Raw genomic sequence first — 23,043 nt, 5'->3', positions numbered from 1 at the left:
CAAATTGTTTTGTTTTGCATATGGTATTACGTGGGTGTTGGTGAAAAAAAGGGGAGGAAAAAAACATTGTGGCGTAAGGTCACGGCACGACTAAATGGAAAATGCTTTTTTAGGTCATGATGCACCCAACTGGATCTTGAATATTCAAATTAGTAAACATTACATTTGGCGGTGTGGTGAAGGAGGGCGCCGTGTATACCTGCCCCGGGGGGGTTTCCCGTTTTGGGTACGTGACGTGAGGGGATTTCCACACCCCAAATCAACAACCAGTCACGTCTCTGCTAGTGCGGAAGCTAAAGTAAAAACCAACCTGAACAACTCGAGCGTTCAACACATGGCTGGCGTCGGTCGTCAGGTACACACCTCGACACAAACACGGACAAACACTTGGTCTGGGTGTCCAATTTGACAGCTATTATCATAAGGACAAGACAAGTCGACTAAACGCGGAAGAGAAGTGTCTGCATTCGCCGTAGAAGAAGAAGAGCACCGGGATTATCCTGGCTGGGACGAGAGGACGGGACGGGAAAAAGTTCGTGATCCGTCTGCTGACCTCATCTCGTATGCAATGAGAGACATGGACATTTTCAACGGCACCCCAGGTAGGGTTGTCATTTTCCAGCTGTGTGTGTGTGTGTGTGTGTGTGTTTGCGTGTGCGAGCTGACATCACTCGGCTTAAGCAACATGTGATTTGTTAAGAGAAAGAGCCAACACCCATATTGTTGCCGGGATCACATCATCCCTCCTAACTCCAGGATGTTCCTCTGCCTTGTCCCAGTCCCGCATCAGTTTGCACGCGCAGCTGTCTTGTTCTTTGTTTGCTGACAATTTGTTTTCTCTCTCTGTAGCTCCTGCAGTACCGGTAGAGACAGACTTGGGTGAGTATAGTCTCTCCATCTGTTTTGCAGTAGTCTGACCTTGTTACACCACAGAGATATACAGTTATGCATGTGTCGACTAGGGGATGTGAGGCGTTAGACCTGTTTGAACTCATGTGTGGCATGCAGATGAGTATTTAATCAGTTGCGTCTCTACTTCCTCCATTTCCATCTTGGGTTGTGTTTTGATATTTCATATATAAATAGCACTGCTAGGTTTTGCTCACAGTTTCTCTCTCTTACCGGCTGTCTTGCAGACATCATCCAAGAACTGATCACCGAGGACGGAGGGGTTTCGGAGCGGTTTCAGAGTTCCTCGGGTGCCTCCCTCCCCGGGCCTCCTCCCCCCCCTGCAGACCTCCACTGTCAGCCTCTCAACCAGAACCACAGGATGCAGGGCGGCCACAGGATGCAGGGCGGCTCGCCTTCATCCCAGCCGGTGCTGGTGGCAAGAGGCACGGCCTCCCAGGTGAGGGACCGGACTCAAGTTTACCTTTATTCATGAGTGTATCTGAAAAAAACACTGGAACTGTATCAATCTGTGATTCCAGGAGTAATCTTGTGATGCAGTGTTATACTTTACTTTTTGGGTTACCCACCTGGCCTTGTTTATACTTTTACTTCAGTTAGTGATTTCCTTCGTTTCCCAGAATGACTCTGGACAACGCCCAGAGAACGGGCGTGAAGTTGTTGCATTCAGTTGTGGGTTAAACATGTAGGTGGAGTGAGCGATAGAGAAAGAGACAGAGTTAGAAATAGAGAAAGAGACAGAGTTAGAGATAGAGAAAGAGATAGAGATAGCACAGTGACCACATGAAAGTGAGTTTTTCCAGTCAAGAAAAGCAGTTACAGGCAAACCGGGGGGATTTATGCTTGTGCACACAGACACAGACTGATCAGGTATAATATATACTATTTATTTAATGTTGTTGTAATGTCGAAAGAGTTGCATATTGTAGCTGTAATCTCAAGACTCTGAATGCATACGTTTATCTGATGTAGTAGTAGTTAATGGCTGTTATTGGCACTAATGGAGGGGAAAAAAAACCTTTTGACAAAAACAAACTAAATACTGAGACATTTCATTCTATGCCATTAGAGTGCTAGTAGGCTATTTCTCAGAATGTATTTTTCTGAAATGGACTACATACAGTTCTGTTATCAAGGGAATTTGGCATACAAACCTCATTACTATCAGTGTGATTATATCTGACTGACAGTAAAGGTCATGACGGATGGTGAGCCCGTCACCTCAGTTACCGCTATACCGTTGTTTACATATTGCACATTTTACCTCAGTGTAGCCAGTGAAAGCTTGTTAATATTCAACTACTGACAAATCAAAGGAAGGAAGTTACCGTTGGGATTATTTTCTACTGGGATATAAAAAGAGGTGACTGTGCAGTTTTCATTCGGAGGATTATTGTGGACTTGGTGGTGATGGAAGAAACTCTGCAGTGCCGTTCATGTTTAGCCCGTGTTTATATCTAGGGGCTTGTCAGGTTTGTTGTTGTGAAGAGTCGTTAGGCGGTTAGTCAGGTCCGGCTCTTACCGTAAAGCACGTGGTTTACAGAGAGCAGGAGATCAGAGGCTGTAATCAGATCAGACGGTGCAGCAGTCTAACCTGCACAGAAAGGCAGCGTAGGAAGGGCTTCTCCTTCTTATTAGCATATGACCCTTCTGTATGATTCAGTGGACATCTTAAATGTTGTTTTGTTTGTGAATTTTATTAGTTATAACTCGTGTTGTGAGCCTGTGAAGCGAGAGAGAGGCGGACACACCCCCCCCTGCATGTCGAGGGCTCGTCTGAGGGAGGAGGAGGGGGAGGAGGAGTGGCCGGATGACTTGGAAAGACTGTAATCCGACTCCTACTTTCGGTTTGCCTTCCTTTCTCTCGGCTAGCCAAACCCACCGGGGTGAAAGGTCACATTCTTTGCGCGCTCGGCTCCTCCAATTGGTCGATCCGCGCTAAGTTCACCAGACTTCCTGCTTCCTGTTCTCCGGCTCAGCCAGCCAAGCTTTTGTTTAGCGGTGCTTTAGACGAACAGGTATGCCCACACTAACACAACACTCGCTCAGACACACACACACATGTGCACATGACAACACACATCTGTGCCTCGACAGGATGGTGTGACACATGATCTGAGGCAGAGCCGTCTCACGCAGTTTAATGAGGTTTCAGTCGGCTGAACTGCAGCACTGCTGACAAAGAGGTCAACTTCTTTCCTTTTGCTTTGTTCCCCGCGGGCTTGTTTACTTTTCTATTGTTGATCACACTTCATCTTCAAATAGAGATGATAATTAAAGTTACAGTATGTTGTTTTGTTAGGCTAACATGTTGTTTGCGATGCTTTTTGATATGTTTTTTTGCACAGTTTTGTGAGTCCATGCTGGGCCGAGCTGGACTGAAAGTGAGAAGGGAAGAGGAGGGAGCCTTGGAGACGGTTATAGAGAAAGTAAAAGCGCCAGAGAGAGAGAGAGATGTGTTGATCCGGTGTGTTGGAGGGGGAAACGGAAAGGCTGGTGGTCTGTGGTGTAACGGCAGATTAAAACAGCAAAATGTTAGAGGTGGAGTCAGATGAGGACATGGTAAATTATATCTACTGATAGAAAGCGCATGTATGGAGGAATGACGCACACTAACCCGGTTTTGGTGCTCTTGTTGACAATGTGAGATAACTTGCTCACCATTAAGCACTTTAAATTTCATATTCAAACATGCCTATGTGTCTGGCTGTTTATTTTCACTCAGTCTTCACCTGGTCACTCGTTACACCCCTAGAGAGTTATATTTCATTCATAAGCATGTGTTTTGTTTTGTTTTCTTCGCACAGGTGACTCGCTCCTTCCCCCAGCTCCTGCAGCCGTCGTCCTGCTCCAGGGAAATGGCGTCGCCTCACTCCGGCCGGGGAGCCCCTCACTCCAGTTCGTCCCGGCGCGGTCGCGGCCCCGCGTGTCCGGCGGCCTCCAAGAGCCCCGGCGCTCTCTCCTCTCAGGCCCGGACCGACGCGGAGCTGCTGGAGCGGATCCTGGAGAAGCCCCAGCTGGTGGTGGTGGAGGAGCCCAAGGAGCGAGGCATGAGGTTCCGCTACGAGTGCGAGGGGCGGTCGGCCGGCAGCATCCTGGGAGCGTCCACCACAGAAACCAACAAGACTCAACCTGCCATAGAGGTACTGCTCCATCCTGCTGCTGCTGCTTACACATTACAATAAAGAATCATGAGAATATCTTTTTTTTTTCTTTTTATTTCAGTCACATTTGGTACAAGTATCACACCTGTGTGGACATACAATATAGTCACTTTTTACAAGCCGATGTCTTCGCCTGCTCCAGATGCTTCATACTGTGTTGCGTGTTTTTTGAGTGTCTCGGACATGGAAGGGACGTTACTTTCTGTCCCTGATTAGGGAGGGTTCACCCACGTTTTATTGTGTTTTGTGTCACTGTACGCCGAACCCTTCTGCATTGACTGATGAAGATGAGAGGGAGTGGCAAGGATGTGGGTTGTAGGGCTGAAATAGAAAGTCCCCACAAATCCAAACTCGATTGTGGTCAAAGACGGGTGGTTTATCCCCCACGCACTCTAACAAACGCTGCTCCGCGTTCTCTGTCACATTACACAAGCACACGGCTACAATCCTAGCACTTCTCACGGGGGTTCACCTTCGTGTGAACCCCCCGTGAGAAGTGCTAGGATTGTGTGACTGTGTGTAACGGTCAAAAGGCAGTGGATCTCCACGTTTGATCAGGTTTCATTTGTATTTGGTTACTCAACTAAAATAATATATTTATCTGTAATTAATCTATTTCTTGTTATCCCCCTCCATAAAACTGGGGGGAGAACTATGGATCTGTCTCCTTCAGTTTGTTAATTTGTTTGTCCGTCATGAGAGATACCCCGGACTCTGCTGATCGGATTTTGACAAAACATGGGGAAATGATGCATCATACCGCTGTATTGCAACATCTTAAAAATCACATTAATAAGCATGTGGGGTTTTTTTTTTTTGCCTGTGGGACACACCACATTATTTGTTTGCTCATCCGTGTGTCTTGTGCGATATCTCGGACATCACTGATCAGAAACTAGGGGAAATTATGCATCTTACTATTTGCATTTAAGCATTTTCCTAATTCCAATGATTGGTTCAAGAGGGTGCTACAATTTCAGGTCAAAAGAAGGTGACATATTTGTTAGGCCTACTTATATGGGACGATATGTTTACTGTGGCCCTGTTTTCTCTTTGTATCTTCTCTCCACCACAATTCTCACTTCTTTCCCACATTCTCTTTCTTCTTCTCTTTTCTCTTTTGGTGCCTTTCACCCTTTCAGATTCAGGGCCCCATTGAGCACATAAAGAAGGTTACAGTCACCATTTCCTTGGTGACCAAAGACTTACCGTACCGGCCGCACCCCCACTGCCTTGTGGGTAAAGACTGTCCTGAAGGCTCGGGAATCTGTGTGGTCAGTTTTAACCCTCACAGCAACAGACGACACAGGTACACATCCATCTCTCCTTTATTTTCCAACACCTCCTTTTATCAAATAAGTATAAAAAAGCCCACCTCTCCCCTTCTTCTCCCCCATAGACTCTAATATCTCTTTTTTTTTGCATTTCCTTCATGTCCTGTATCCTTCCCTTCATCACATTGTTTACTGCACATTAGCCATCTGTTACACAACTTATGTGCAGACTAAATATGTCTCTGCGTGTTTTCTGTCTCACCTTGTAGCTTCTCTAACCTTGGTATCCAGTGTGTGAGGCGGAAAGAGCTGGATGCTTCACTTCAGAAGAGAAGAAGCCAAAATATCGACCCCTTTAGAAGTGAGATGGGTCCCAAAACACGCGCCACACATGCACCTTATTACTCGGCTACCACATTACCATCTATCCATCCATCCATTTATAGGATACCTTTGGGTTAATATCACTCTTTTATTTGGTGTCCCTTCCTCAGCTGGTCACTCAAAGAGCATTGAAGATATGGACATGAATGTAGTGCGTCTGTGTTTCCAGTGTGAGCTAGAGTGGGAAGACGGCAGGAAGGACTCTCTCAGCCCTGTGGTGTCCAACCCCGTCTACGACAAGAGTAAGAGCATTGACACACACACACACACACACACACACACATGCACGACTGTTGACCTGTTACAGTGTAATGCACCAAAGATATGTAAATGTGTTTCCTTCCTGAAAAACACAGCTGATGCTCACCGTGTGTGTTGCTGCTTCTGTGTCTTTCACAGAGGCCACCACTACTTCACAGCTGAAGATCAGCTGTCTGAACCTGTACAGCGGGTCCTGCACTGGGAAGACAGAGATCTACATGTTGTGTGACAAAGTGCAGAAAGGTGAGGGGGGGAAATATCTCTCACACACACACACACACAGAATGGATTTAAATCAGTCAGTAGAGCTTTAGTTGTATGGTACGGTAGTTTGTAGCATTTGAAAATGTCAAAAATTGGGCCTAATTAACCTTATCAGTACAAGTTAAAGTCAAGGAATTCAACTTGAAGCTAAGGAAGAGACAGAAAAGTTGGTTATATTAGCTTTCGATATATAAGCTATTATATATAGCTTTCTTCTGTTAGCTCTTACATAATTCATACCTCAGATTCTTGTTGAAATTGAATTCCTAGCTGTTGTATTCTACACTAGATAAAAGATAAAAATGGCAGCAACACTTTAGACTTGCTGCTCATAATTCAAACCAAGATAAAATAAAATCCTGGATTCCAGCTGCAGCTTTCGCATCGGTCGTCAGGTAGTCGCTAGTTTCATGATCTCTCAATGTGGATTTGTATTGTCGTGGATCCACAGACGACATAGAGATCATCTTCAAGCGAGGGTCGTGGGAGGCGAAGGGGGAGTTCGCCCAGACGGACGTGCATCGGCAGATCGCCATCGTGTTCAAGAGCCCGCCGTACCAGGAGCAGGACATCACGGAGGAAGTGAAGGTCAGCGTCGTCCTGCGCCGCCTCTCCGACCGGATGGACAGCGAGGCCGTGAGCTTCACCTACCTGCCGCACAACCCAGGTCAGACCCGACTCTGCCGCAGCGCTGGCTCATGTTTCATCTGATGGTTGGAAGAGGAGTTTGCTTTAGATGAAGTGTGGTTTGATAAGTCTCCAATGGTTTTCACTCTGCTGTCACCGTTCCCATTCATTATGCACAATGCACACAATCTGCTTGACATGCTAAATATGATCTATTTTCTCTTTTACTCAATCTAATTGCTCTCACTATTCCCCTCTAACTCTCTTTATTTTGTTTTCCTAGCAGTTCTCTGTTCCACACCATCCTGTAGTTGTAGAAATATTGTCAGGTCACTATGGCCTGACAATATTTTCTGCTGTTTTTTCTGCTGTTGCACTCATTATAGCTCCTGATGCCTAAATTGTTCTAAAATCACATACTCTAAATAGGATGCAGCATATCATTTTATGCCACAAACTACAATAGAGAGTAATTAAAGTATTTATGAATTGATCCCGTTTCAGATCCATATGAGGTGAAGCGGAAGAGAAAGATAAAGACAGACATCAGCTTCACAGAGAGGCCTTGTTCAGCAGGTGAGGCTTGGACCTTGTCCTTCCCTTTCTTTCTTTTGAAATATTACCTTTGTTCTCCCCTTTTGACTTTGCTTACATGTGCGTAGCCAAATAGGGCATTAAATGATACAATGATGCAGGTGGCTCTGACTCCGTCAGACCAGTTTGTTTGTATTAGAAGTAAAATTGCCACAAAAATGTAATCAAAAAGAAAAACAAAGCATTGCTTTTCAACAGACTACAATACAAACAGCTTTTAAGATATCCCTAATGCCCTGCAACAAATTTGCCTTTGGATGTAAATTAGACATGCAAATAAACCCCACAATTTGCCATCTACTCATAATCCTATTGTAAAATGTCATTTACAAATATTTAAATGTACTTTATCCCATTTCACAGTTCTATCATAGACTTGTACACTAGTTACAGGTATTGTGAAAGTCTGAGATCTTTTGTTCATCTATTAGATGGTTATCAGTTTGTTTATTACAGGCTTATGTTATTGTATCTTGCAAGCTGATTTTAGTAGGTTTTGTAGCCGTGTGCACGCACTACCCATATACACAGACCATCAAAATTGCTCATGCCTATGCCCCTCTATTAAGCACAAAATTAATATTTTAAATAAGTAATAATTTTTATTATTATTATAATATTATTACTTACTTAAAATATTGTTGTTAATTGTTTTGGCAAAGATTTGGAAAATGTCAAGGTTGAAAAGGCAAGGATCCCAAAGCATGACCCAGATATAAAGTATATTCCCTAATAAGATAATTTACCATCATATTTGTTAAAATTATTTGTTGTATCTCTAACACCAATCCTGTTGTTCTGCCACAGCACAAAGTCCAGCTGCAGCGGAGCCGTCCCCCTCGCAGCCCTTCCATCCTTTCAGCCAGGCCGACAACATGCTGGTCCCAGAGGAGCGGCCGCCCCCTGCCCCGCCCGGTGCCTCCGCTTTGGGGGAAATAAGTTACACCGCCCCGCAGGACTCTAACCTCGCTAACCAGAGCTACGAAGGCACCGATGACCTGACCATCATTAACCAGGTGCTGGATATGCCCTTGTTTAGGGCCATGTTGTCCGACCCAAACGTAGCCTCTTCTATGGGCTTCGACCAGGGGGCTGATGCCAACTCCACGATCCCGTTTGGCATCATGGATGTGAACTTTAACCCAAACTTTGACCCATACGCACAGGACTTCTCCCTGTACAACGACTTGCAGTTTAACCACCTTGTCAACGAGAGCCACACCCAGCACCCGGAGCCCTTGCTGCAGGACGGCCCCTCCCAGGTGGTTCAGGTGAAGACTGAAGAGGAACTATGAGGAAGGAAGAGTCAGTGTGATGCAGCACAGTTTCACCCTCTTTCTCCACTTTGACCTTTACGGATTTAGAGCCAGGAAAGACTATGTTGCTGGTAAAAGACTGATTAAGCTGTGTAGTGTGTCTTTGTTTAGACTCATGTAGTTTCACAAGGTTGCCCTCTCATTAACCCCATACCTTTATCTCTGTCCGAAGGCCTTGCTGGTCAAGGCTTTGCTGACCGGGGGCGAGTTAACATTCCAAAATGTCTGCCCTCCCAGACCCGAGCCTCTGTGAGCGGTCTGTGTTGTCCTCACTGTGCTGCTAGCATTAACCTGAAGGCTAAAAGCCTTGAGAGGTTGAAACTCACAGTTAGCTCACTGAAAAAGAGAAGCTGGGAACTTCTCTATTCAGTGTGGGAACAGGAGGAACCCTCTCCATGAACTGCAGTAAATGATTGGTGAGAGAAGACTGAAGTGTGTGTTGTCTTGTGTATGTGTAGGCTGTGTATTTTGCATTTGTCCATCTTATCATATGATTGTGGGAAAAGCACCTGACTTCGCATTGCAAGTCGTCTGCAGTAGTGAAGGGATTTCAGATTATAATCCACATTTGACGAATATCAAATGTCTCAACTACAGTTTAGTTTCGGATCTGTTCTTAATGCACAACTCGCTTTTCTTGTCTGTTATATTACTATCTGTTGATGTGACAACCACACCTGGCTTGTTTGATATTTAATCAATTTACATGCAATCGAAACCAGTCCTCATATTCATAGCGCCGTCTGTCCTTACTTCCTTTTGTCCTGTGAGTTTCACCGTTGTGCTAAAGCTTGCAAATTCCACTCGCCACTTGTCATGTGTCTGACTCTCCACCCCCCCCACCCCCCCACTCTAGCACTGAGTGTTATCACTATTTCAACAATAAAATGTGTTGTTATTGTCATGTTATTAACTTGGTTTCTTTGGAAGGAGAAAGATGGACCTCAAAAGAAAAGCAGAGTGACTGATAAAGGGATAAAGATGCTGCTATGTAATGAAGTGTCCTGTCTTTAGCTGCCTGCTGTATTTCAGGCCAGTCCAGCCTACACACATTCCTAACTTGCTCTCTCACTTGGAACAACAATGTGACTTCTACGTAACTCTATTTGAACTATACGCAGTAATGTTTTTTTTTTTGTTTTTTTTTACAGCTGAGCTTTGAATATCAATGCTATCTCCTTCATGTTAGAAGAGAATCTTGAATGACTTGTTTGCCCAAGAAATTAGAGATAAATACTGGGATGAAAAGTGTCCTTTGTTGTTTATGGTCATCGGACACCATGTGGTCGCTTTAGTCACAGCATCTTAATCTCACACAAGGAACAACGCCTTTCATTCTCCAAGCTTGGCTATCGCACATCTGAAACTAGGCTAAAGATTGTATCTTCCATTGCGTTTCTCTTTTTTCTATTTATAATGATAGTTCAGTTTGTGTGGTTTCTGCTGAGTCACACAGAAGCAAGTCTATTCTTAGCCAAATGCATCCTGGGAAACTCGTAAGGCCACTTAAGAATTAGTCTTTTTTTTGTACATTGATGTAGATTAGAAAACTCAAAGTGAAAAAAATTCTCACTCACAGCAACGTTGTTTCTCTTAAAATAGCTCTCTTTATTGTTAAAAGCGAACGCGATTTGACATATTCTCTTTCTCGTACATACATGTGAAACAGGTTGGCTCCTCTTCGGTCTTTTGATCAATAATAATAAAGAACAGCTGTGCCTATCAACCCAGGAAATCAAGTATCAAAAATATACATTGCATAACACAAATACAAAATACACATTGCAAAGTATCTATAAATGCAGTCAAATGTGCAGACACAAGACAATACAATTCAATAAATATCATATTCAATATAAATAAGAAGTAACTATACAGTTCCAAACAGTCATGGCTCAAGAAAAGGACAGCGGGGCAGAGGATGGGGTTTGTTCAACCCTCATAAAATATTTCTAATCTTTTTTTTTTGACAAGTTACAGTTTGTAAGCGCCTCTACCTTTAACACTGCATCTCTTTTCTTAATGATCATCACTTTTTTTTTTTTTTACACCAGTCACAACCACAAACCTGTTTTTTTATTGAGCCAGAAAGCAACTCTTTAACAGAACAATGGGTAAAGAACAATGAAGTTATTTAAATATTTAACACTGCCTGGTTTAACCTGCTGCTGTTGGACCGTACAGGAGCAGCTGTTACCTGTTCTGTCTTCGCCCGTCACTGTTGACCAGCACTGAACAGCCACTGGGAAACTCCACACTGGGCCGGCCTCCAACACCTTTGATCTCCCACACACACACACACACACACAGAGATAGATACGATTTCCTGTAAATAGGTGATACCAAACCCTGCTGCCAAGATGTGTCTGGACTTGTCTGGACATTTTCAGTTATAGCACATGGCCATCTTCTGGTACAGACATCCAAGTAGCGGTTGAATATCTATAAAGTAAAAGTTTTATCAGATGTGTGTTTTTATTTAGAGACATTACTGCATGGCTGTAATAGACTGATTCCAACAGGACACAGCTCCAGAAACATTTGCATACTTCAGTTATTTACTTCCCGGTTTAATTGTATAAAGGAACAGCAGAGCGGGGACAACAGTGTCCACACACACATGGACATGAACATGAACACACAGTATGTGATAGAGGTTGTGTGACTTTACTGTAAATCAGTCTTTACAAATGCAAACATACCATTTCCACAGACATCAAGTGAAGCAAGTGATTTTGCAATGAGAGTGACTGTTGTGTTCAAAGACAACTGTAAATTTATGAGACGGGTTTGTTCCCATGTAACTGCTAATGTAAAGAGAACGCACAGAAAACACATTAAATACATTAAAATTGGGACAGGGAAGCCTGCTGATAAGCAATGCTGGAAGTAACTAATTACTTTACTCTCGTTACTGTAATTGAGCTTTTTTGTGTACTTGTACTTTTTTGAGTAGTTTTAAAGTCAGTAATTTTACTTTTACTTAAATATGTTTTTACAGAAGTATTTTACTTGGCTACATTTTAAACCACATCCATTACAGATTACAAATTGTGTGTCTCTCTAACACCAAGAGAGCATCAGAAACTGGACCAGTGTAAATTGACAAATTGTGGAGCCATGCAGAGTCAGCACAGAAGAGAAGAGTAATCTGCCTTTACTTGGTTTGTGCAGTTTATTTTGTAATTTCCAAATTTTCCAATTGAAAGAATCAAGTTTGAACTGTCATCTCTGCCTTAGAATTGCATGGAAAAGATCACATCTAACAGTGTTCTCTTTTATAAAAAAGTAACTTTTACTCTGAGTACATTTTAAATGAGATACTATTTACTAGTTTTACTACTTTTTACACCAGTACTTTTACTTCTACTTAAGTAAAATATCAGCAAGTAACAATACTTCTACTTGAGTAGGACACTGTAGGACTCTTTCTGTTAGTCACCTCTGCAGAAGTGTCCTAGAAAAAGACACTTAAACACACATGATCATATTATTATGTGGTTCTGGACAGTCCAGTCACTATTATGTGAGAACATGAACCATTCTGGGTGGTCCAGTGGTGAAGTGTTGCCTCACAGCATGAAGGACCTGTGTCCAAAAGCATCCAAAAACATGCACACAGAAAAATAAGGTGCCGAAAATGGTTCTTCAGAGTGATGCCACAGAAGAACCAGTTCTGGTTCACAAAGAAGACCAAGGTTCTTTAACCCATTAATGACTAACTACTATAGTATGTTAAGTATGTATGTTTAGTATGTTTTCTGAGGTAAATATTGGAATTAGATATTGGAATTCCCATAGGAATACTATATCAATGCCCCTAAAGTCTGATCAATCTCAATACTGTACCAAGATAAAGCAACACATAATTTCAGATCTTCATAATTTGTTCTACACATATGATCTGGGCTCTGACAATATAGATTCCAAAAGAAAAACAATTATGTGTTGCTTTATCTTGGTACAGTATTGAGATTGATCAGACTTTAGAGCTATTTATATAGTATTCCTATGGGAATTCCAATACCAATAAAATGTCTATTTTAAATCTCCATTTTTCACCCCAACTCAACATCTCTACCACTTTGCGTGTGTGAATCTATATTGTCAGAGCCCAGATCATGTGTGCAGAAAGAAATATGAAGATCTGAAATTCCTAACCTATTTTTCAAGAGGTTTTTATTGAAAATCAAAAAATCATGGCATTTCATACAAAATCAAACTGGAGCTACTTTTCTCATCATTTCTCCCTGAAAACACATTGGAGAATGATTTTTAAGTGCAAAAATCTTTTTAAACATGTGATCACGGGAACCTATATTTACACTAGTGTTTTTGTGAAAACTGCTAAAATCAGAGAGCCCTTGTGACTAACTACTAAAAACAATATGTTAAGAAAAACCTGCGCTGTGGCCTCATACTTTGACCTATTTTAAAAATTCCAGTGGATTTTGTGCTCATCTTAGCTATTAGCCTACTTTAACTGCTGCAAAGGAAATTTTAAATTTCCACCACGGACATTAATGGCTTAAAGAACCATTTCTGCACTCCTTTGCTCAGACACCTGCATTGTGTTTTTTGTTTATCTGCCCTTGTATAGCCTCATTTGCACAATATATACTATGGAGGGTGTTCTGGCTTTCTATGTTCACTTCAAATTAAGCCAGTCAGACGCCATACGAGACTTCCAACACGCGTATACTTCTTACTGAGATGGGTTTGCTTGTAGGTCTCATTGTCCAGATGATGTGAATGAATGTTTGAATACTATGTGAGTGAGTGTGTATACAGTATATATCGCTGCCTCGTGTCAAGTTCAAATCAAAGTACGTTAAGGAAATTATTCAAAACGAGTTCAAAGTATCAAATCAACAAACGGTAAGAAAAGGTAATCAACAACTGAGGAGTGTTTCTCTGTAGCGTCTTCCCTCTTTGTTGCACACCTGGTTCAATTAAGCTCTTGCCACACGTCTGTTACGTCATGTGTAGGCTGGTATCAGTCTCAGTCAGTAAAACTACTTACTTAAAATATTTACAATTTGCTCACTAAATGAAATGGCTCCAACACAGGGGTTTGGCTATTTTCCACATTTATGACATCACCCACCATCCAATAAGAGTTGAGAACCTTTTAAAAGGTTCTTGAAAGGTTCTTTGTGGAAACAGAAATGGTTCTACTCGGTTCCAGTTCGGACCTTTATTTTTCTGTGTGCAGGTCAGGTGGATTGGACACTCTAAATTGCCCATACATGTGAATGTGATTGTGTTTGTCTATGTGTTAGCCCTGTGATAGACAGGCATCCAGGAACTTTATTATGTAGAGTAAAAACTATTGCATACCCTGGTATAAGAACCTGCCTTCCACCCAATGCATGCTGGGATAGGCTCCGACCCCCTCGTGACCCTGAAACAGATTGAGAAGGTGGAGGAAATGAATGAAGGAACAAAATTCTCTCCCAAAGCCAAAAACCAGAGAAATATGAGTTGAACCTGTGATGTCATCAAGATGTTAGGCTACACCATCGTCAATAAATAGGCGGTGAACCCCAAAGAGTGTCTGTCTGAGAGTTCACAACCAAATGAGCTTCCTTCTATCGCAGTGTTATCAGCTCTAAACTAGAAAAGACAGAGGGCCCCCCTGGGTGCTCTTATAGCCACCACCTTACCACCTCTGCTACCTTCCCCATTCATTCTTTATGGACAGCCTTGATGACATCACAGGTTCAAGTCAGCTGTCTGGCTTTGGGAGAAAGTCGTTAATGTTCACTCTTATTGGTTGAACAGTCCCAGAACAGGAATAACACTGACTGATGTTCCCTTTAAATCTCGACCTAGTCCAGGCTGCTCAGTAGCTCTGGTCACTCAGGTAATATATTGTGGGGTATGCATGTGAAAGGTAATAATTTGCTAATGATTTCAGTCTCAAAGTGTAAAATAACTTCAGTACATTAAGATATGTGACAGATGTGCCTCCTCTTGTAACCCATCCTTTGAATGCTCTGCTACAGTCAAAATATCATGAAAAGCCATGGAAAACATGGCATAACAGCACTCCAAAAATATAAAAAACAGCTAGACTTGGAAAATAAATATCATTTTTTAATAACCCCATGTTTTCCATGGCTTTTTCATAACTTCAGTACAGTATTCCTGTTCTTATACCAGGGTATGCAATAGTTTTTACTCGACATAATAAAGTGCCAAGCCCAGACGGCAAGCATGTATCTTCTGTAGCCTGATTTGAATAATCAGATGTTGTGTTTTTCAAGATAAAAAAAAAGTGCCTGTTGCTCTGGGGAGACTCTGGGGAATACTGAGCTGACGGGATGAGTAATGTGTGGTGGAAATAATCAAATATAGTCACACTCTCTGATTTATTCAGCAGATTACAGTTTAACAATAAACCTCAGGAAGGGAAAATATAAGTTACAGTCACCCAAATGTGGTCGCATATGAGCAGTGAGAGCGTTCACCACAAACTCCCCACTCACTGTTTGTCAGGTGTTATGGCAACATTTGATAAGAAACCTAGTGATAAGAAACCTAGTGATCAGCCTCTTACTGACAAAACACAGAATCCAAACAATGACTGGCAGCATGGGGTCCTGTATCATAAAAGGTAAATCTGTATTCTGTTCATTGTTATTTTTATTTTTTGGATACAAAACTTGTGTAGAAGTACAATAAAACTCTATATATCTAATCACATTTACACACATGACAGCAGAGAGGATAGTGGTCTAACAGCCTGCAGACCATGATGCTGTGTGGTGTCTAGAATTTAAAGTGACCCAGATACACATATACTGTAGTTTCTGTTGTTGATGGATTCAACAGAGATGTGCTCAAGTCAGATTTCAAGGGCCAACTTTTCTTTAACTTGACCGTAAACGTTACAATAATCCAGATACCAGCTGACTTACAGACAATTTCCTTTCCAATAAAAAAAACAACATTGGTCCCAAAGGTCTACCAGAGCGATTATTTACATATGTGATGACAGACAGGGACGGAGGACAAACGATCTGCCAACCGTTTCAGTAAAAAGCACTCAGATTTATCAAGAGAGAGAATTCAGGAGGCGGGTCAGAGGTTTCCAGGTCCAGTGTCACCTTTCCAACAGCTGGACTGCTGCCGGACAAAACATGAAGCTGCTGGACAACGGTTCAGCTGGAAAACATGAGGCAGAGACCTCAAACAGGGTCATGGTTGGCAGCCAATTCTTCAGATGTCTTTCACATATACAGATCTGAAGTATTGATTGATGTAAGGCTTATATATGCAAAACTGAATAACTTTTAGCCTCATTTAGCCCAGTGGAGTGCATCTGGAGGTGAACTAGCCAGATGTCCCTTTGAGGTCTGCTTGCCAAAAGAGAAAAATTACCAAATTTGGGAACTGATGTGTGTCAGTTTCATTGCCTGCTTAATTAACATTGCAGTCAGGCATCAACACACTTGATGGGCGGTTATGATTTTCTCCATCACAGGCTTGTGCAATATGAAAGGGTAATTCCAAATCAATTAACCTCATATCTATATAAGGACAGAATCAGCCTGTTTACAGGTGGAGTGCATTTTTTTCAGTTGCTAGGTTACGACACCCACGGGAGTCCCCAACGCAGTAGGGACTCCCCGCCCAGCGCCGATGCAAGTGACACAGATCAGAGCAGAAGAGGTGAAAGCGAAAGTAACACAGAAACTTATTGGTTTTATGTTTTCATAGTCAACTTTTCCGTTGGTCAACTTGAGCGCCATATAAGGACGTCTGCGGCGGTCTCAGTGTAAAGGTTGTCCTTTTTTTAGCAGGTGTGAGGCATGAGAGGCCGTCGTTTGTTTTCATGCCCCAAGTACTGTTAGTCATCTTGAACAAGGAAATACTGAGAAATACAGTGTGTGTCAAGTTTTTATGCAACATTGTGTTTTTTTTAGATATCTTGCAATAATTAGGCAAGCACTGGAAATCTGTTGACCCCAAGATATTGTGTAATTATAACAGGCATATTTGTTATGAGATGCCGACTTCCACAAATGTAAGAAATCATAAAAGTTAGTATTTGTAGTTTGCCACTTTACTATGCAATAAACAAACTCAACCAAAAAGTACTAATGTTAGTTGAAAGCAAAATCAAAAATTTCGAAAATTGTGACAAAATACCCATAACATTCAATCTGTCCTTACTGCTGATAAATTTAACAGCTTCAGGTCGAAGTCTTACAGTCTATTTGGAGATGTTGCCGCCTTTCTTCTCAATCACAGACACTAAACTGTCATCCAAATTTCTGCTGAAAATTTCAGTTTCAGATCATGAGAAACTTGGCGCAGCATCTTGCAGACTCTTCCAGAGCATTGCTTTGTAGGCAGACCGCTCTCTGTAAGCGTAGGTTTTCTGTTTCAGAGCAAACCAGAAGTTGATATCGGCCGAGCCTTAATCCTGTCTCCTGTGAATCCTTTTGATTGCCACCCTTGAGAATACCTGGAAGCAGGTGATGGTGCAATGTTTTGCATGAACGTCACCTGTTTCCTGATGCAGTTTTTCTCCAGAAAATCACAGTATTCCCCTGTGAGTTCATTTTGACACCATCAGCAACCTGAAATGGGCCTAGAATTTAATCTTTTATGATTCCCGCCCAGATCATGTCGCCTCCATCGCCCTACTGCCATTTGAAACTTGAATGTTAGGTTTAGGAATATGATTCAATCATGCATGTGGATGATTGCTAATAATAAACAACATTTCAGAGAATACTTTTACAAGTTATCTGGCTAATTCGCTAATCCTGTTTTGTGAAATAACTCCCTGGTCCATCCAAGGTAGCTCTCATCTCATCAGACCAAATAATTTTGCTTAAACCAGTTTTATTTGATGATAGGGGCAGAGGGGCGGGATTGTTCAAAAATCTGTGATGGTTTTATTGGTTGGAATATTTGGAATAGTAAAAAATGAGCTAAAAAGACATTTCAGTGACTTTAAAGGTGTCTTTACTGAGAAGAGAGAAACAACAACAATAAGCTGTTGCATAATAACTTGGCACACTGCAAATATTTAGAGCTTGAGGAGATTAACACACTGCACTTCCTTGTAATGCAGATACTGACATTTCTACTTGGACATGGCCAATGTTATATGCAATGTCTGAAAACAGCAAAATACACACTACCTTCACTAATCTCTGATATAATGTTATTCATTTAAAAACACTTTCTTCTATATTTCATTCAAGAAACAAGGTAGGTTGGATAATTCATCATCTCTCTCACTACCACTCTCACTCTCTCTAATGGCGTCTTCACTCTTCTAAAGCAATTACCTCCACCTAGTGGGAAAACATGTACATAACTAGATTTTGGAATAATGCCCTCAAAGATAATAAAACTGTTTTAAAAACAGACATTATGGGCTCGTACTTGAGAGGCTTACGCTATTTTTGCAAACAAGGCATCTGTCATTCCACCTAAAATCACATAGTGAAGTAATAAACCACCGTGCTCAAAAACTGCATAGAAATTGTGGAACAGATGAGCAGAAAGAGGGTTTAAGAAAAAAGGAAGTCTTTTATTTGTTAGATCCCTCCACATGGGCCTTACATCACAGATGTTTGGGGAACATTTACATTGGTGGAGACTTTTCCAGGGTCACAAAAAGGTCTTACAAACCAATGCAAGGAAAAAACAGAAGCAAAATAAATAAGCATTAGTCCAACGTGACCTTGTTATTTGTGTCACTTCCACCCCGTGTCGCTCACGTGGAAGTGAACCAAAACCTTCAGGAAGTTGTCCCGTGTGTAAATTCAGTACTGAGGAACTAAACTTTTGGTGACTGGAGCCGAGACGGTTTCTCACACCACCGCTTGACAGTTCAACCTAATTCATTTCAATCTGACAGTTGCCTGTGTCCTGCTCACGTGGTTCTGGTCGTTACTTCTTCTCTACCAGTTGTGGCTCGGAGAGCTTTTGGATGGTCAGCTCCGTCACCAGTTTGTCCACACAGGTCTTAAACAACGGCTCCGGCTCCTAAGAGACAAGAGACACAACAAAACTGAGTCAGAAACCACAGCAGAGACTAATCGGAGTCTGTACATGGCGGATTACAAATACTAAGTATTTCAAAAGTATTGAAAATGTGAATGTTAAGGCAATAAATTGGAGTTCAAGTATTTTGCATGCATTTAATTATTAGGGTCAGTGGTTCTCAACATGAGGCCCGGGACCTCCCATGATGATGATTTGAGGGAATAGAGAGATGATGTTTGGAGTCTTAAAATACATCCATTTCTAATATACAAATTTATGATCATATTTGAATATTTGTGATGTCTTTTTCTTGAGAAATAGTAAATATTTGCAGCCTCTAGTCCGCCTTTAATAATTCTCTAAAACGGCAAGCAACAGGGAACTCGTATTGCTTTGTTTTTGGGTTGCGAGGTGAAACAGTTGCCAAGCACTGAATTAGCTGGCCAACTTGAGTAATGTGTGTATTAGGACTTTGTTACCTTGTGCTCCAACAGCCTCTGTTTCTCCACAGCCTCCTCCAGACTCAGACCAACCCACTCCGCCGCCTCCTCTGGGATCTCAAACTGCTGCTCAGGACAATCAACAGCACCAGGGAGGAAAAAAGGACAGGTGTCAAAACATGATTTGACTGTCATAAGCAACCGGTTTACATCCAGTTCCTTCAATTCCTTCACATGCACACTAGCTGCCATATATTACAAAACAGTAATTAGGTATGGGATATTTAGTCTTAAATGCCATGCCAGGGAAACTAAAAGATTTGGAGTCAGTCACTGAGCTAAAACATAACTCGCCCACCTTGTATTTCTTGTAGACATTCTCTCTCTTGGACTGGTCGTCGGGGTAAAGCTCTGTCTCTTTGCGAGCCAGGCGAAGTAACATGGCCCGCTTCAGGTCCATCCCCAGCTTGGAGTTCAGGTCTTCCTTTGGTGTCTAATGGAGGGTTGGATATAAGAGTCAGCACTGGCATGTGGAAAGCTCATTATGGGAAGTTGTGCTGTCAAAGTGTGTCTTTAGAAGAGAACGCTTTCCCTTACTTTCAGAATGTAGAAGTCGAATCCGTAAGCAGCGTCGATGAGGTCCAGAGTGCGGGCTGTGACTGCGATGGTGAACTTGTGGTCGAGGATCTCACTGTAGAGCTCTCTGTTGAACAACTGTGGTTTCCAGGTCTTCTTCAATCGGGTGGACAGCTTAGGAAAGAAACGCTTCAAAGGTTAAACAGATACTGGGCAGTTTGTTCAACTTGATCAGCTTTATAGTTGAATATTAAACATCGCAGCTTGGTATGCGGTTATGAAGCAGAAAGTGTTGGGAAACTAAAGTCTGTTACGGGCTTCAGTGTCAGACGACCATCCCTAGATAACTGAGGACAGTCAGCTGTATATATATTTGCTTATTTGAATGTAAACCTAACCCATAAAACTTTACAGTTTTACAGGCTTTTCTGGTTTATTGGTCAGTTTACAGTGAAGAGAGACATGGAAGATGAGAGAGAGAGAGACACACAGAGAGAGAGTGAGCGAGTGGGAGAGAGAGAGAGAGACAGAGAGAGAGAGAGAGAGAGAGAGAGAGAGAGAGAGAGAGATGACCAAGTAAGGTCCCAGGCTAGATTCAAAGCAAACACATCGTAGGTAGATCACTACAAATGTGGGGTCGAATTAAAGAAAAAAAGATTATCTTCCTGGCTACTCACCTTGTCATTGTTGGCATATCTGAACCCTGATATCCACCCCTCTCCTCCCCACAGGCCATCCTGGGAGTCTGGAGGGTAGTAGATGGGGATAGGGACATCCTGCACCCGCTCCTTGTGTCCCGACTGGGGGTTGGCTCTGTACTTGACTCCCAGGGGCTTCCAGTGGACCGGGGCGGGCTCTTTCTGCTCCAGGGACTTTAGGTAGTGTTTGGGGAGACGAGCGTAGATGCCCTGCTTCAGTTTCAGGGCCTCCCAGATTTTGGGGGGGTATTTATGAAGAGGCATAACAGATATTGTTTCTGGCCGAGTGCAAGCCTACCTGGAAGAAAGAGTAAGGACTGTCAGGAAGAAGCATTGACATACAGGTGACCACTCATTCTGCCATATGCCATATTTCATTAAAATGGTACAGCCTTTTCATACACATTAGATCAGGACGATGAAATACATTCCTAATGGATTTCCTGAATAGATGGTAGAGTTTAGCTAATGTTATTGTTGAGCAGATGCATCAACTTCTGCCAGCATATCATGAAATTAAAGACACAAATCTTTATGTTTTTATACCAACAGTTTCCTAGAAATTGTTGGATTATTAGGTTCTTAGTAAACTGGTGGTGGCAGTCCAGTTAGGACAATAAATCAAAGTTACACTGAGCAAAGCTAAAGGAGTGAGTGCATGCTGTTAATGTCACTGTTGACAGTAAGGACATGATTGTAGCGTTACTTTGATAACGGAATCCGTTAAAATTGAGGATTATCTTTTCAAACTTTTAATAAATAAATGACAATTTACCAGAACTCGCAAAGGAAACTCGCACGTTACTTTGACAACGTTAATGAGATCCCATTAGCAAGTCGGCTAACATTGGCTAACAACCCAGTTACAAGCCGGTTTACTTAATGAAATAGCGCCTTCATCATTCTAATGTACCTGTAAGAATACTGTGAAAAGTGTATCTTACCAATTAATATCAAAAAATTGGGCTTGATACAGTACAAGCTGTGTTTTGCCCCACGTTAACCGAAAACCAAGGACATTCTGCACATTCTGCCAGACAGGACAACTTCCGCATTATCGAACACGCCTGCGCTGCGGAGAAGAATGATTGGATGACAGACAGGAAGCTCTCGTTGATGATTGGCCCACACAAGCTGTCTGTCAACGGGTTTTCGGAACGGATCCATAGCAGCTCACAGTAAAGTATGGTTTTGACTGCAATACAATACAGAACTCATGACAATGTTATGTTGTGGTTCTTCCAATAAAAACAAAAAAATCCACAGTAACATGGCTCTACTTTCATTTCAGTGTTTTTTTTTTAATTATCATTAGCAAAAATAGGCATTTAATAAGAACATTAAAAACAATACATAGATGTATTGTTACAATACATGTATACAGAGTCGCTAGGGTGACATAACTTACACGACTAAAATGACAAGATTTCACAAACATTTCATTGTTTGTTATGCGTATCAAGAAAATGCAGCACTACTCCATTCAAGCTTTTGGACTTTTAATATTATTATATTTTATTGTGAAGTCCAAGAGCAAAGTGTACCCGGAAGTAGGCTTGTGAGGAAATAGTCATGGTTTAAAAATCTTTAAAAATCATGCTTATAATTTGTCTAACTAACCTTGCCACAAATCTATGGAACTATAAATCTACACTTTGTACGTGGTTCGATTGCCTTGTATCTGCTTGACATCATTTTTTTTGCTTCGCAGAAACAGTAGATTATCGGTTGAGAAGATTTTCTATAAGAATAGACATATAAATTGAAAAGACACTACCATTAACATTACAACTCACAGGTCCCGCCCGAAAGGTGGAATTGAACCACTCTGCCGCTAAGCAGCTACAGGTTTGAAGCCTGCACCCCGGACCACCGAGGATCATCCGGGCACTTGTAAATAGGCTATTGAAATCTATATATAGACGATATCAAAAGTATATGTCTCAATCATGGTTTTGTATCAAATGTTGCCATTTGCTTGTATTATTCAAGAATAGCGCATGTGCATGAAGTATCAAAGGGAAACAAACGCCTTCGCGCATATATTTGTCATATAAACACAGAATAGAAGCGAGGAAACGGGACTTTACTGAGTTATGCGAGACTGACCCGTTTCTATTGGCTGTTGGAAAAACAGAAAGGTGGAGCCCGGTGACGTCACAACAGGTGAGAGGTCAATCTTGGACTAATACTACTGCAATATGATGGAAGTGAGATCTGCAGTGATGTACTTCACTCATTTGCATTTGTGCTCACAAAATGAAAAGCAACACACTTCTGTCGTTTCTTTTTTTTTTTATTCCAATACAATATAGTTAACATAGATGTTGCAGGTAAAAAGGAAACCACACTTATTCCATGGTGTATCCATAGCAGTGAAAATGCCTCCACTCTCCACTTGTGATGAATTTAACAAACTCCTTATTAGTCAATTTGAGACAAAGACTTGTCTTCTTCTCTGGTGCAGCGTCCTGTTAATGCAATAAAACGAACAGAATGTTCTAAACTTTAAAAAAACAAAT

General features: G+C 41.8%; 2 protein-coding genes and 1 non-coding gene across 5 annotated transcripts; 1 reads left to right on the top strand and 2 right to left on the bottom strand.

Moving 5' to 3' along the window:
* The first annotated feature begins 296 nt into the window (after positions 1–296).
* On the top strand, positions 297–9,702 carry relb (v-rel avian reticuloendotheliosis viral oncogene homolog B). Of its 2 annotated transcripts, XM_078284333.1 has the most exons (11): positions 297–602; positions 850–879; positions 1,137–1,348; positions 3,717–4,052; positions 5,216–5,382; positions 5,617–5,708; positions 5,842–5,973; positions 6,131–6,235; positions 6,708–6,923; positions 7,388–7,459; positions 8,285–9,702. In XM_078284333.1, the coding sequence occupies exons 1-11, from the start codon at positions 569–571 to the stop codon at positions 8,770–8,772; spliced, it is 1,884 nt and encodes a 627-aa protein (XP_078140459.1). In that variant the 5' UTR covers positions 297–568; the 3' UTR covers positions 8,773–9,702. The 2 variants fall into 2 exon arrangements, with proteins under 2 accessions (XP_078140459.1, XP_078140460.1); XM_078284334.1 differs by lacking the exons at positions 297–602; positions 850–879; positions 1,137–1,348 and adding an exon at positions 3,409–3,471.
* Positions 9,703–18,328: 8,626 nt separating this feature from the next.
* mrpl28 (mitochondrial ribosomal protein L28) lies at positions 18,329–21,572 on the bottom strand. Of its 2 annotated transcripts, none has more exons than XM_071894201.2 (6): positions 21,466–21,572; positions 20,501–20,819; positions 19,845–19,997; positions 19,606–19,740; positions 19,287–19,373; positions 18,329–18,807 (listed from the first exon to the last, which is right to left on the bottom strand). In XM_071894201.2, exons 2-6 carry the CDS (start codon positions 20,783–20,785, stop codon positions 18,712–18,714), a joined length of 756 nt encoding a protein of 251 aa, XP_071750302.1. In that variant the 5' UTR covers positions 20,786–20,819; positions 21,466–21,572; the 3' UTR covers positions 18,329–18,711. The 2 variants fall into 2 exon arrangements, with proteins under 2 accessions (XP_071750302.1, XP_071750303.1); XM_071894202.2 differs by having other exon boundaries at positions 20,501–20,815; positions 21,466–21,571.
* Positions 21,573–22,323: 751 nt separating this feature from the next.
* Positions 22,324–22,410, bottom strand: trnastop-uca (transfer RNA opal suppressor (anticodon UCA)). The gene has a single exon. It is a non-coding gene; the product is annotated as a tRNA-Sec (tRNA).
* Positions 22,411–23,043: the final 633 nt, after the last annotated feature.

The sequence above is a fragment of the Centroberyx gerrardi genome, chromosome 6 (genome assembly GCF_048128805.1).
Source record: "Centroberyx gerrardi isolate f3 chromosome 6, fCenGer3.hap1.cur.20231027, whole genome shotgun sequence".
NCBI classification, from domain to species: Eukaryota; Metazoa; Chordata; class Actinopteri; order Beryciformes; family Berycidae; genus Centroberyx; species Centroberyx gerrardi.
This window is presented reverse-complemented; position numbering and strand designations above follow the sequence as displayed.